The sequence below is a fragment of the Chrysemys picta genome, chromosome 6 (assembly GCF_011386835.1).
Source record: "Chrysemys picta bellii isolate R12L10 chromosome 6, ASM1138683v2, whole genome shotgun sequence".
Classification (NCBI taxonomy): Eukaryota; Metazoa; Chordata; order Testudines; family Emydidae; genus Chrysemys; species Chrysemys picta.
The window spans coordinates 2,451,996-2,465,813 of NC_088796.1; the positions used below are offsets into that span (position 1 = coordinate 2,451,996).

At 44.7% G+C, this 13,818-nt stretch overlaps 1 protein-coding gene across 4 annotated transcripts in view; it reads right to left on the reverse strand.

Moving 5' to 3' along the window:
• UNC13B (unc-13 homolog B) overlaps positions 1–13,818 on the reverse strand; it is a 378,814-nt gene that overhangs the window by 298,930 nt on the left and 66,066 nt on the right. For all 4 annotated transcript variants that reach the window (XM_065598630.1, XM_065598632.1, XM_065598633.1 and 1 more), the window contains exons 3-4: positions 10,420–10,519; positions 364–481 (exon numbers count right to left, since the gene is read on the reverse strand). In XM_065598630.1, coding sequence (XP_065454702.1) covers positions 364–481; positions 10,420–10,519 — 218 coding nt within the window. The remainder of the gene's footprint in view (positions 1–363; positions 482–10,419; positions 10,520–13,818) is intronic.

Below are 13,818 nucleotides of genomic sequence, written 5' to 3' on the forward strand. Positions count from 1 at the left end.
CAGCTGTTAGCATGCTATGCAGTAATATTTTTACAATTTTTCCCATGAGTGTTACAATTCTAACAAATCAGTTTTTGAGAGGTCTATAGGTGAGCTATCAAAGCTATACTTTCTTTACAAAATTAGATCTCTTTTTACATTTGTAGAACTGAGACCTCAGAAACATGTACAGTAGATTCAATTTTTTTTGGCTTACTAGTGGCCTCTGTGATCCAAAAACACAGGGCCCCTTCCACACACTTCCCCAAGTTTCTCAGAAGCACCAGTAACTTGCATACAGTAGTTATGTGCGCCATGTGGCTAGATTAGAGGCATATTAACCTTGACAATGCACTTTCACATTAGTGTTATGTGCTAGCTAACCTCATCAGACTGCCGGATGGCCTTAAGTGCAATCCACACAGTCCCGACCATAGTGTCCCAGATCAGCCCTTTGTTCCATACTTCAACAATCAGGCCCAGGTCCAGCCGACTGATCTCACTGCAAGGAAGAAAAAAAAGCAACATTTAAGAGAAAACTAGAAGGTAGTTGTAAACTCAGCTTTTGACTTTAAATGACAACCATTCGCACACAAGGGAATAAATAACCTCAATTAAGCTACAGTAATTTAAAAGTATTAGGTGGGTCTGTTATATCTCTTGAAGGAAATTACTTATATGCACCTTTTCACAGACTACAGCCTTTTTCCAAATGCAGTCATCTATCCATTTGGTGGACTTGACACAGCTATAAGGAAACACGACATGACACATGGAGTGGGATCCTGGGCTGGAATACAGAGAGGTGACTTGGTTCTCTGTATTCCTGGGCTGGTTCTCTGTGGGCCCCCTCTCAGGCTACATCTACACTACCTGCCTGAATCGGCGGGTAGAAATCGATCTCTCGGAGATCGAATTATCGCGTCTCGTCGGGACGCGACAATCGATCCCCGAATCGACGCTTGTACTCCACCAGCGGAGGTAGGAGTAAGCGCCGTCGACGGGGGAGCCGCGGAGGTTGATTTGCCGTCGTCCTCACAGCGGGGTAAGTCAGCTCCGCTATTCACGTAGCTGAATTTGCGTATCTTAAATCGACACCACCACCACCCCCCCGTAGTGAAGATGTAGCCTCAGTGTGAAAGCATCAGCCACTCCCATCCCTAACAAAGGGAATAGTCATGCAATTCTCAGCCAGTAGGGGTCTAGTAGGGACATGTAACCTTCATATGCTGAGTTTGGTCAAGACCTTTGTTACCAGGAGTATAGATAGGAATAACTTCCTCCCTGCCCCATGGGTAAAGGGAGCATCTCTCATCAGTACATCTCTTCCTGATGTATCATCCCAACGTAAGTAACTTGTTTAGACTACTCTCTGGCATGCCCACTTGAGAGAAAGTTAAGCACTAGCCCCTAAATCCAACAACCACTTTTGTGTCCTTTACCAATACATTCCGCCTATAGGTGTCATACTTGCCATTCCTGTAAGATAAGCAGCAACTCAGGAATGCTTTGTGGAATATTGTCCTATTCTAGGCTTCTCAGCACAGGAGGAAAAAAATCGGATGCACCTTGCTTTTTGTGAACAGCAAGGAAGGCTTACAATCTGAGTCAGGGACTGCCTTTTGGAATACGAGGTCTCTGAAGGGCTCATCTTCAGAGCATTTTTGTACAGCTGCAGTTCTTTTGAGATCAGATTTCATGGGAATGCTGCTCTGCTACATGAATCCTTTTGCTAGGCAGAGTGCATCCACATTTAATGTTTGTCAAAGGAATTTGGAAGGCTTATAAATAGTTAATTGTCCCTAGATTGCCACCAGGCTAAAGAGTCTTGTGAATTATTAACTGATTTATTCATCACCCAGATACAGATCAATAATTGTACAACTGGAGACAGCAAACTTCAGGGTCCTCTGAGACAGTCTCACGTGAAAATATGCTACAAAAATACTGTTGAAACAAAAGTAAACCCTATGCCTGCAGCAAAGTAAGTGGACACCGGTTAATATCCAACTTTCCCTTCCCGTTCCACAGCTTAGGTTCTTGGCCCAGGAAGGCAGGCTTTCAGTTCAGCAGTGTTCAGACTAGCATTTGAGTGAGGTATAGGCGGTATTTTTTAAAACTGAGTGCTTATACTAACACAAATGGTTTCCTGTAACTTCTTGCTCTGTCAGTGCGGTCATACAAATGATCGGCTTGTTGCAAGTAACTTGGTACTTGTCCCAACCCGGAGAACTGAATTCCAAACAAAGCTCTCTACTTAGCTTCAACGTACAGATCAAGAAATCAAGAGCAAAACCCCAACCAACTTCTGTTCAAAATTCTGAGGCACTAGTCAGTGAACCATCTCGGGAGGAATTTCAGCGAAATGAACTGCTTTGATGGCTTCAACTGTGTCTCCCTTTCTCCATCTACTGGTTAGAGGACGAATAATTTCAAACCAGAGAACAGACAAATCAAGAAACATTATTTCACATCAAAGTTATTTTTCTTCCTGACTTAAAATCTAAAGCTTTAATGCTGTTTCAGGGCTACAAAGAAAGTAACCAACATTCATATTTGCAAAGAGAAAGCAGTTTTTGCTTTGTCTGTGATGTCCAGCAGTTTAAAAGCTACTTCCAAACTAGAAAACGCTTCCAAAGACGAAAGTGGAAATGCTCTGTCTGGAAAAAAAGCAAATCTCAAATATCCCACATATAACACTGCCAGAAGCTGAACTGCTACCTTTTACAAGGCATTTTAGAGCTACAAAAAAATACTAACCACCCTAACTAGTTTTATCAGTCAAGGAAGCACCTCTAATTTGTTCTGCTATTTTAGAATACCTTTTTGGACAGGTCAATGTGGTACACTTAGCTGTTAAGGGAACCTTTCCTTGGGGGAAAGAAGCTACAATACACCTTATCCAGCTTCATAAAACAGTACAAAATTAGAGAACCTGGGTTGGTAAATAGCAATATCAACATAAACAAAATTTATTTCTCTGGGACCAGCGTAATATACAGTGGATACGTATTGCAACCCATACTTTGTGCCATGTGGAATGTTTTCATGACAGAGCAATATCAGGACCACTGTCCCATTGCCTGGGTGAGGCTGTGAGCAACATGGTGATGTTGTTCAGCCTTCGCTAGCATTCTGCTTTTATGTTCCCTAGCAACTAATTGGGAGTGGCATAGCAACCTTAGCGCAGCCTGTCTGTGCTCCTGGCTGCAAGGGAGAGCAGCTCTGGTGGCTGTCATAAGTAAAGAAGATGAGATTGCCACTGGGTGAAAACATTCATCCAAAATGAAGGTGTGTGCCCCTTAAGTCACCCTGGTGAGCCTGGTGTCTGCCCCAGTGGGCAGGGCTGGAGGTGGTATAACCATGCCAGAGGAGCTGCCCACATGCGGTACTGGCTCCTGTGCGTGGTGGCCTGACATGCTATTGCTTTCGCCACTGCGGTTCCCGGAAGAGCCCTGCAGCTCCACAGATATAAATTTGGAGCTGCACAGGGCTTTATCTGTTTTCAACTGTCCATAAAATATGGCTTTGGGAAGTCACATATCACCCATATGTACAAGGTGACCTGCCCAGTGAAGCTGCACCTGTAGGATTAGGGATTCAATGCTAATCATACAGCACTGGGTCCAGGACTTCAACATTTGGTATCCTGTGTGACCACCTGATGTTAGAGAGGAGAGAGACACAGCACATGTGAAAATGTTCCAATTGCCTGCTACAGAGTGTCCATGTTTTACAGCCAGAGAGGAACAACACTGATCATGGCATTATTAGATAAAGTGCTGTCAAGACGACAAACTTTTTCTACCACATTAAGCAGTGTATCAACTGATTTAAGGGGCAGCTTACATACCAAAAAAGGATGGTTCAGTGGTTGGGAACTAGCATGGGAGCTTGGAGACCCAGATTCAATTACCTGCCTGTCACAGACTTCCCGTGTGACTTTAGAAATGGCTTAGTCCTAGAGTACACCAGACAAGGTTTGCCAGTATAGCTACACGCGAACCCTCCCAGTGTAGACACACATACCAACAAAAAAGTGCTTATGCGGGTATCGTTTATGCTGGGGATTGGCAAGCAAAAACAAGCTATACTGACAAAAGCACTTTTTTGCCAGTATAACTGCTTCTACACTAGGGCTTTTGCCAGCATAGCAATGTTGTTTAAAAGAAAAGTCACAGCCCTAAAGGACAGTTATGCTGGGAAAAGTTTCTTGTGCAGACCTACCCTTAGTCTCTCTGTGCCTCATGCATGCTTCATTGGTGTTTTACCCCTTTGCTTAATTACAGAAGACTACATTCTATGTGAGTGTTTAGGATTCCAACGCTCTTTACACACTAATATACACTGTCTCAGCCACACACCGGGATCATATCACCAACCACAGAAACACAGCCACCTCCAGAGCAGATCACAGCAGATATTGATTTTGGGCAAGTCATTTATTCTGTCTGCACCTCTATTCCCCAAATGTATAGTGAGGACGATAGCCCTGCCCTGCTTCCCGGGAGTGTGCAGAATAAATACATTAGACATTGTGAGGCATTCAGATACGATGGAGATGGGTGTCATATAAGTACTTAATATGGACATGTGTACATGAAAATAGAAGCATTTATCACCACTAGCATTCATCCCTTGGAGCCAGCAGCTGTATCATGTTCCACTGTCGACTGCCGCACATGCGCCAGGAACAGAGAACGCCCAGACGCAAAATGCTTTTTAACAAACTTAATAAACTCCGACCTAGAAATCAAACGAGAGGGGCAGGAACAAGTAGAATACTTTCAGCCCTTCTAAAAAGAATGATCCACTGATCAATCAGTGAAAAACCCAGTCCTAGTTAGGTATCCAGTAGTGATCCAACTCCAGGTAGATAAAAAAAAAAAAATACACAAAATACCACCACTTACGCTTGTGCACTTGACCCAAATATCCGCCTGGCCAAGTGCTGTGGGTCCCATTTCACCCAATCACACTTGTTAGGGGGCTTCTTTTCTTACGCTGCCTCTGCTGCTTAGCCAAAGACTTAGCCAAAAACAGGGCCTCAAACTGTCACAGTAAAAGGCCCCGACACCAGCAAATGGCCATTTTAATGTTTTCTTTTCTACCTCTCTAACTAGCTAAGTGATAAAAATACACCTACATTCTTAAAGTCTAGGCCTTTGCAAATAGGCCTAAATATCTACATCCTAACAACACTTCTCTGGCCTTTAGCTTTTCCCTATACAATGTCTGTCTTTGGTCCTGATCCAGCAACTGGTTCTGTGCACGGAAGTCAATGAGAATCTGCCCACCCAGATCTAGTCAAAAGGCTGGGATCCTAAACGGTGAGTTCCTTGGGAAAGCAGCCTGTGATTGTGTCTGTAAAATGCTACGTACACTTCTAGGTCTACCTAAATAAATAATGCTACACAGAGAACACAAAACAGGCTTCATAGTAGTTGTAACTAGACTATAGCTATGTTACTCCAGTGGGTGGACAGTTGGGCAGCACAAATGTGTGATTCTCTCAAGAACTGCAGATCGAGTTGTGTTACTGCAGATATAAGCAGGGTCTGAATGGGCTCTTCCCTGACATCTAGTGATGAGCTGGGGGGAAAAGACTTCAGGAGCAGACCGTGTTCACATAGACACGCCTACTCGGCCTAGGTGTGCAGCAGAAGGAGCTACTTTGCCAAAGAGATCAATTTTGGCTGTGGGTTACAAATCACTTCGGTATTTGAATGCAGGGATAAAGAGATATTGTTATCCTTACTGTATGAGTAAAGGGCAGCAGAACTGTACTTAGCACGCACTCATTGAGAGAGGTCATCCGAAACTGAACCTCACTTGCTAAGCAGGGAGTAGGGATGTCAAATCCTAGTGAAGAAGAGAGTGGGTGGGGACAGGTGTTCTGACCTGGTGGTGTACACTTTGCCCAAAGAGTCCTAGATGCCATTTGATCTGCCCCTCTCCATTTAATGACAGAGCTGACTGAACTCAATTGAGTCTCCTTGTTTTTGTCTGGTGATTCCTAGAGCTGACATCACTGCTGAGCTAGGAGCTAAGCCTTAGACCTTGAGTGGGGACAGCGAAAGACAACACAGAGACTGCACTGGATGTGAGGTTCCCCACTACCTGCTGAAATCATTAAGGCCTGAGCTAAGTGGAAGAAGCTCAGAACATGACATCGCGGGAGCAGGGCCGGCTTTAGGCCAAGTCAACCAATTCCCCTGAATCGGGCCCCGCACCCAAGCCCCGGTACAGCGTACCAGCAAGAGCCGGTGTGCTGTACCCGGGTGGCCCAGCTTCCCCAGGGGGCAATTTAAAGGGCCTGGGGCTCCCAGCAGGGGCTGGAGCCCCAGGCCCTTTAAATTGCCACCAGAGCCCCACAGCTGGAGCCCTGGGGTAGGGCTGCGGGGCTCTGGGGGCTATTTAAAAAGTCCAGAGCTCCTATTGCTTCTACCGCTCCGGCCCTTTAAATAGCCACTGGAGCCCCACCGCTTCTCCAGCTCCTGCTGCTGCTACCCCGGTGGGGGAGGGAGGAGGAGGGGGCACCTACCGTACAGGGTGGGCTGTACCCACACCCTCTGCCCGTACCAGCCCCGCACCCCCTGCCCTGCCCGCAGCCAACCCGTCTCCAGCCAGCCCCGCACCCCCTGCCCACAGCCAGCCCCTGCCGCACCCCCGGCACTGTCTCCAGCCAACCCCTGCCGCACCCCCGAGGCCCTGCCCAAAGCCAGCCAGTCCCCCACACACCCCTGCCCACACCACCCCTGCATCCCCTGCCCTGCCTGTAGCCAGCCCTGTACCCCCTGCCCTGTCTCCAGCCAACCCCTGCCGCACGCCCCTGCCTGAAGCCAGCCAGTCCTGCACTCCTCTGTCTCCAGCCCTGCCAACCCATGCCGCACCCCCCTGCGGCCCTGCCTGAAGCCAGCCAGCCCATCCCACAGACCCGTCTCCAGCCAGCCCCACACCCCTTGTCCTGCCTGCAGCCAGACCCTACCTCCAGTCAGCCCCTGCCCTGCCTCCAGCCAGCCCCATGTCCAGTGTTGCCTTACAGTTCCCAGGGCAGTAACCCTGCACACCTGCTTCAATGAGGGGGGCAGGGAGCAGCTGGAACCCACACATGTGCACACCACCTAGGGTGATCAGACAGCAAGTGTGAAAAATCGGGACAGGGGGTGGGGGTAATAGGATCCTACATAAGAAAAAGACCCCAAAATCGGGACTGTCCCTATAAAATTGGGACACCTGGTCACCCTAGCACATCCCCAGGGAGTGGTGGGGACCCACACATGTGAAACGGAGCTTATTTCCATCTTTTTAAAGAACAACTTTAGGTAGGGTTAACATACATCCGTATTTTTCTGGACATGTCAGGCTTTTTGGTTCTTAAATCACTGTCCGGGAGGAATTTTTAAAATTTAAAAATTTCTCCCGGGAAAATACAGACGTATGGCAACCCTCTTGGTACAAAAAATACATACTGTGGCACATCCCTTAAATCAGAACTTTTTATAGGGAACCCGTTGCTAAGAAATGAAAGGCTTTTTTTTTTTTTTTAGTCACCTCTGCTGGGCGGGAGCAACAAGCAGCGGTGGCAGAGAAGCAGCAGCACAGAGGAGCAGCAACAGAGAAACAGCAGCAGCTGTGAACCTGTTGCAGAGGCAGGAGCACAGGCATTGCTCAACACACTCCCCCACCCCAGGGTGGGAGGTGAACCCCGTGAATGCACCTCTGAACTCTGGGTCAGCACTAACCAAGCAGAGCTAACTGTGAGCAGGGTGCAGCAGAAGGAAAGGGGAATGATGTGTTAATGGGACATTCATTAGTTAGATCTTTCCACTGTAAAGTGGGAAACTGAGGCAAAGGACACTGCCCAACGCACGGTAGGGTCAGATTTGTTTATGGTCATGTGCTTTAGAAAAAGTGATTGTGGTGTTTTCCCAAATTAATGCTGGGTTCCCTTCCCCATTTATTAAAAGTTCCCTTTTCTTGTGCACAGACTTGGTGCTTGCAAGTGGGGAAGCATTGCCTCTTTGGGGCACCCAGGGGTGATATTAAGGTTTCCCAGATTACTGGGTGGGGGCTCAAGTAGGTTCTGGTTTGTATTGTTAGGAGGAACCCCTAGAGCAGTGGTTCTCAAACTTTTGTACTGGTGACCCCTTTCACATAGCTAGCCTCCGAGTGTGAACCCCCCCCCAATAAATTAAAAACACTTTTATATATTTAACACCATTATAAATGCTGGAGGCAAAGCGGAGTTTGGGATGGAGGCTGACAGCTTGCGACCCTCCAGTTAATAACCTCGTGACCCCCTGAGGGGTCCTGACCCCCAGTTTGGGAACCCCTGCCCTAGACATCAAACCCAGCCCTTCTTGCTGCTGACTCCACCTGGCAGAACGGTTACACACACAGAAAGATTTTTCTTTAATTAAGGGGGAAAAAAAAAACCCACCCACAAATAGGATTTTCTCATGTTTTTTGAGGTTTTTTGAAAACGTGTTCTATGTTCCAACCAAAACCAAAAAGAAACCAATGTTATTTATCTGTATTTCTTGCAAACAGTTCAATTTTCACAGATCCCTTTATAGTATTTTTATCCCACAATCAAAACCTGGTTTACAACACTTCAAAGCAAAGTGGACTAAGTTAGCTTAGGAGTCCAGCTTTATTACAACGTCCGTAAACCAACAGAAAATTTCCATTACCAAAGGGGCTGATGTAGACCTACTCAATGCCATTAAAAATGACCAGTGTCAAAACTTCAAATGAAATTCAACTCTTCAGATTAACCCCCAAAGCCGTCAAAACACAGCACGCTGGCGAAGAGTCAGTCACAGTCAAGGAATTGCCAAGGCTTGTCAATACGCAGAGTTACATGTGAACATCAATGCCCACGTGAAGAACTGAGGCCAAAGACACTCCTCTCAACTAAGGTCATCATTGCACATGAACCACAACAGCCAGAAGCCGTCGTCATCTCTAAGGGGTATTGGAAACTTGACAGCTTCAGCCAAATGACTATGTAGTAGGACACTGGGGAACTTGGAAAACAGGACAAACCAACAAGCCATCCAAGACAAAAATCAAAGCCCTCAGTGATGAAGAACTATATCCGGTTTTAACAGCAAAGGATCTGTCAATCCAAATTGCAGGAAGCAGTAAGAAAGGCGCTGAAGTAGAACATGCTAAAAGGCATTAATGCAGTGGCAGCTGATCTCCAAACAAGACTTATCTACAGATGCTCAAAGGGTCAAAAATCTTTGAAAGCTATAAGAGAGATTCTGCCTGGCTCAGTTTGGAAGCACAGGACCCAAGAGCAGGAATCCAGTCCATCTGGTGTCTCTAGAGAATGTCAATCCCTGGATTGGTCCTACCAAGGCACAGTGAGCACTCTATCCCTACAGCAGAGGTTTCACAACCTTTTCGTAGGTTGAAGATCTTCTCATGAGCCACCTCTCTCATTCACTGTGCATCATCCATCCTGTATAATGATGGAAGCAGGAGTCTATACAGTAGGGTTGCCAACTCTGACAAACTATTCTGGGAGATCCCCCCCCCCCCCCCCAAAACATGACGTAATGTCTTTTTCTTAAAATATCCTATTAAAATCTCCGGGATTGCTTTCAATAGTCACCAGGAGATTGACCCCGATTCACGGAGACTCCAGGCCAATCCTGGAGGGCTGGCAACCCTACTATACAATAAAAATTACTGTATTACACATACATACAGTGAGGCAGATTTCACTGGCAACCTACATTTTTGACATTTCCTGACTTACATGTTAAGAGTATAGATATTCAGGCCTGTCTTTAAGAATTTAGGTGTATTCTTATCACTTAGCATCTGACGAAGTGGGCATTCACCCATGAAAGCTTATGCTCCAATACATCTGTTAGTCTTTAAGGTGCCACAGGACTCTCTGTTGCTTTTTACATGTTACAATATGTTAGGATTGGTTAGTTAAATTTCAGTAAAATGATTGGTTACGGTCTAGCTAAGCAGAACTCAAGTTTTACTATATAGTCTGCAGTCAATCAGGAAGTAAGCGGGGAATGGGAACAGGGACTGGGAGTGGGGGAATTGGGATCATGTTTTGCTAAGGGGGAGAATGGGAACAGGGACACAGGCAAGGCTCTGTGGTGTCAGAGCTAGGAAGGGGGACACTAAGGAAGGAAACTGGAATCATGCTTGCTGGAAGTTCACCCCAATAAACATCAAATTGTTTGCGCCTTTGGACTTCGGGTATTGTTGCTCTCTGTTCATGAGAGAAGGACCAGGGAAGTGAGAGGGTGAAGGAATAAGCCACCTAACATTACATACTTGATTTTACAACAGTAAAAGAATCTTAAAACAATGGTTTGCACAAGTAACTGTTGGGTCATGGTATTTCTTTTTAAGGGTTGATCTTTCTATGCACATCTAGTTGTTGTACAGGACTGTACTTACAACATGAAGTCTTGTTCCCAGCAGGGCTGATCCCCTCGCACTGCAACTGTTGTACTCTTCACATTTTGCACTTTCAAGGTCACATAGGTATTAAATTTATCTAAACAAAGAGAGTAAAATGATTACTTTTTGCTATTACCATCTCTTACAAAAGCAACATTATAAAGCTGCTAGTAGTTCTACTACACACAAAAAATGCTATTGGTAGGCATGTTATCTGGCTATTTATGAAGTCCATAAGAAAACATTTGAAAAAAAAATCTTTCATGGATTTGCATCTTCCACAAAAATGTTACCCTCAATTTCTTAGAGAGATGAGATTCATACAGGACTGAATAAAATCACTCTCTCTCTCTCTCTCTCTCTCTCTCTCTCTCAAATGAGGGCAAGCTATGATCACCTACAGTAAGTTAACAGCAACTTTAAGAGAAAATATCAAATCCTGAAGAAAAACAAATACAAGTGAAACTTGCCCAACGGCAGGTGGGGGAAACCGGACCTAAAGGCCAGGACATCATCTATCCCTTAAACAGATGCAGTAACCAAAAAAGTGTACAATATGCACTGAGGGACATAGCCTGAAGTTAACCAAGCTACTCTCATGAATCTGGATCCTCCTCTGTGACACCATGCATAAGAGTTTCTGAGAACAAGTTTATGAAAAAGTATATTTTGAAACTTATGCAGCTTAATATTAAGCCAGCTGTACTAAAAGAACAAGCCACATTGTCATGTTTTGACAGTTTGAGGGTTTTTTTAATATTTATATATGTATATATAAATATTAAAAAACAATTAATTACCTGGTAGTATTTCTACCCAACACCATTCCGAACCACACCTCCTTTGTAGCTGCTATTTATTCCTTACTAGCCATGATGAAAAGACATGTGGGCGTAGGCCGATATAAAGTTTAAACACCCAGCAATCTGAGAATGAACAAGCTCCCATTTAAGGAGCAGTTCTTGCCTGAGGCACCCAACCAATCACATCAACCTCTGCACATGTCATGTACTAAACAAGCCGGGTGTAAATTTCAAAAGAGGGAACATTTTAGCAATACAGTGTCCCAGTATAGCGAATCTCAAAAAAAGTCAGATCATAGTCCATTACTCCTCAGATTCATGATCAAAACTGCAGACTGGTGCTGCAGGCTACACTAGCATATCCTGGCAATTGGCCACACAGACTGATTAGGAACCTTTCTGCACTCTTAGCCAAGAAATCAGAACTGTGGCTACTGTGTATGGGAACTGTGAAGTCAGACAGTAGCCCAGAACCAAAAGGATGACAGGGAGACAGCATAGTCCAGTGGTTTAGACAAAACTGGGAGTCACTGGACTCTGGGTTCTAGTCCCAATTTTACCACTGTCACACTAGAAGATGTTGGGTATGTCAATGAAGCCACGCACGTCTCGGAATGAGCCATGTAGTGAGAGATTATGCAACCATGCGAATTGCTGCATAATTGCCTTTGTTTTCAGGCTGCCACATCACTATGCTCCAGAAACCCTTTTCATTTCTTTAAAAAATTAAGTGCCTAGCCCTTGTTGCAAATATAATCTTTAAAATGTGAATGAAATACAAACTGTCTGAGTGCGCAGCCTGCTGGAAACAATAGTGCTGGGAAAAGTATGAACTGCTCTCGTTCAGCTCAAATAGGGAATTAACACTGAAATTTAATACTTTATGTATAAACAGTACTAACTATTTCACTGCCAATCATTTTAGTAGAAATATTCAGCTACCGTACTTTATATTTGAATACAATGCTCGATACTGGACCACTTTGTAGAATTGTAAGCTCTTGGGGCCAGGGGCTATTTTTTAATTTGTTTTACATTATGTGTACACAGTGCTTGGCACAATGGGACTCTCGCCCCAAATCAGGGCCTTTAAGCACTATGATAATAGAAAATATTAAACGTTTGTAATAGCAACACCCAAAGGGTTCAGTCAGGATGAGGGCCCCACTGTGCCAGGCATTGTTTTCCAGTTAGTCATTGGAACAACTTACCAAAGGCTGTGGTGGATTCTCCATCACTCAACATTTTTAAGTCAAAATTGGAGGTTTTTCTAATAGTTTCTCTAGTTCAAACAGGAATTAATCCAGGAAAGCCCTATGGCAAATGTTATACAGGAGGTCAGATTAGATTATCACAATAGTCCCTTCTGGCCTTATCTATGAAGCTATTTGGGGGGGAGAGAGAGAGAGAGAGAGAGAGAGTCTGATCAGGAGAGTTTATATTCGAACAGGGGTGCCCAAGCTGTGGCCCACGGGCCATACACGGCCCCCCAGAGCATTTCATAAGACCCATGGCCTGCTTCAACACAATACACTAACAGCCAATTCATTTGCGTTTTGTCGTAATATTTACATCATTTTAGTTTACACAAGTGTATATCGACAATACTGTACATAGAAAACCTGATACATACAAAAGAAGCAGAAAAAATATAAACCAATACAAGAACTTCAAATCTTATTAAAATATGTAGACTCTGTTTGAACCACACAAGGTTGTGCTTAGGTTTATGTGGCCCTCCTGGGTAATAAGGTTGGGCACCACTGAACTAGAAGACACACAAAGGGGTTGGGGACAAAGCCTATAACATTGGTCCAGTTTTGTTGCTTACATGTTTTTCAGTGGAGGTTTTCAAGTTTTGTCATCACCTGGGGCAGAGGCAGGGCATGGGGACTAGCTAGAGTGGAGGGAGCTGGTAAGAATAATGGAGTAGGAAGAGGAAGGAAGCTCAACACACACCCAGCCACGGTTAACAGGCAGCGTTTCGTAGGCATCACAGCAGAAGAGAGTCTGAATGAGGAATTTGAGGGAGGATAAGGTAGTGCCTGTTTGGATTCTATCATGAAATCTCTCATGCATAAGGGGTAGCATGGAAGAAACACAAAATTGCTTGAGAGAAAAACTGGCTGGGGCAGGAAAAGCTGGAAATGTTGGCCAAGCGAAGGCAGCTGTCAACCTCACAGTAAGTTCCTAAACAGAGCAGGGTTAAGTTATGAAGAGCTTTGAAGTCAATGACAAGAAGCTGGGAGGAAAAGGGGGAACACAAGAGAGATCCCAAGGGGGTTGACATGGTTAGATAAATGAGCCGGAAAGATGATTTTACCAAAGAATACTCTGCATATGCTAATTATTAGTGAACAAGAGTTTGAGAAAACAGTCACAGAAGGAATCTAGACAAGATGAGAAGTGAGGGAACACAAATATTCAGCTCAGGTTTCTTAGTGAACATGATAAGAAAAAACATTTCTAAAAGTATGAAAATTAGACAACCTTTTTGTGTAGTTGATTGCTCCCCTGCATTGTGACACTCTCTCCAATACCTCTGAATTAACTCTTCTCAGAAATTAGGAAAACACACAGTATGTAATAGCTG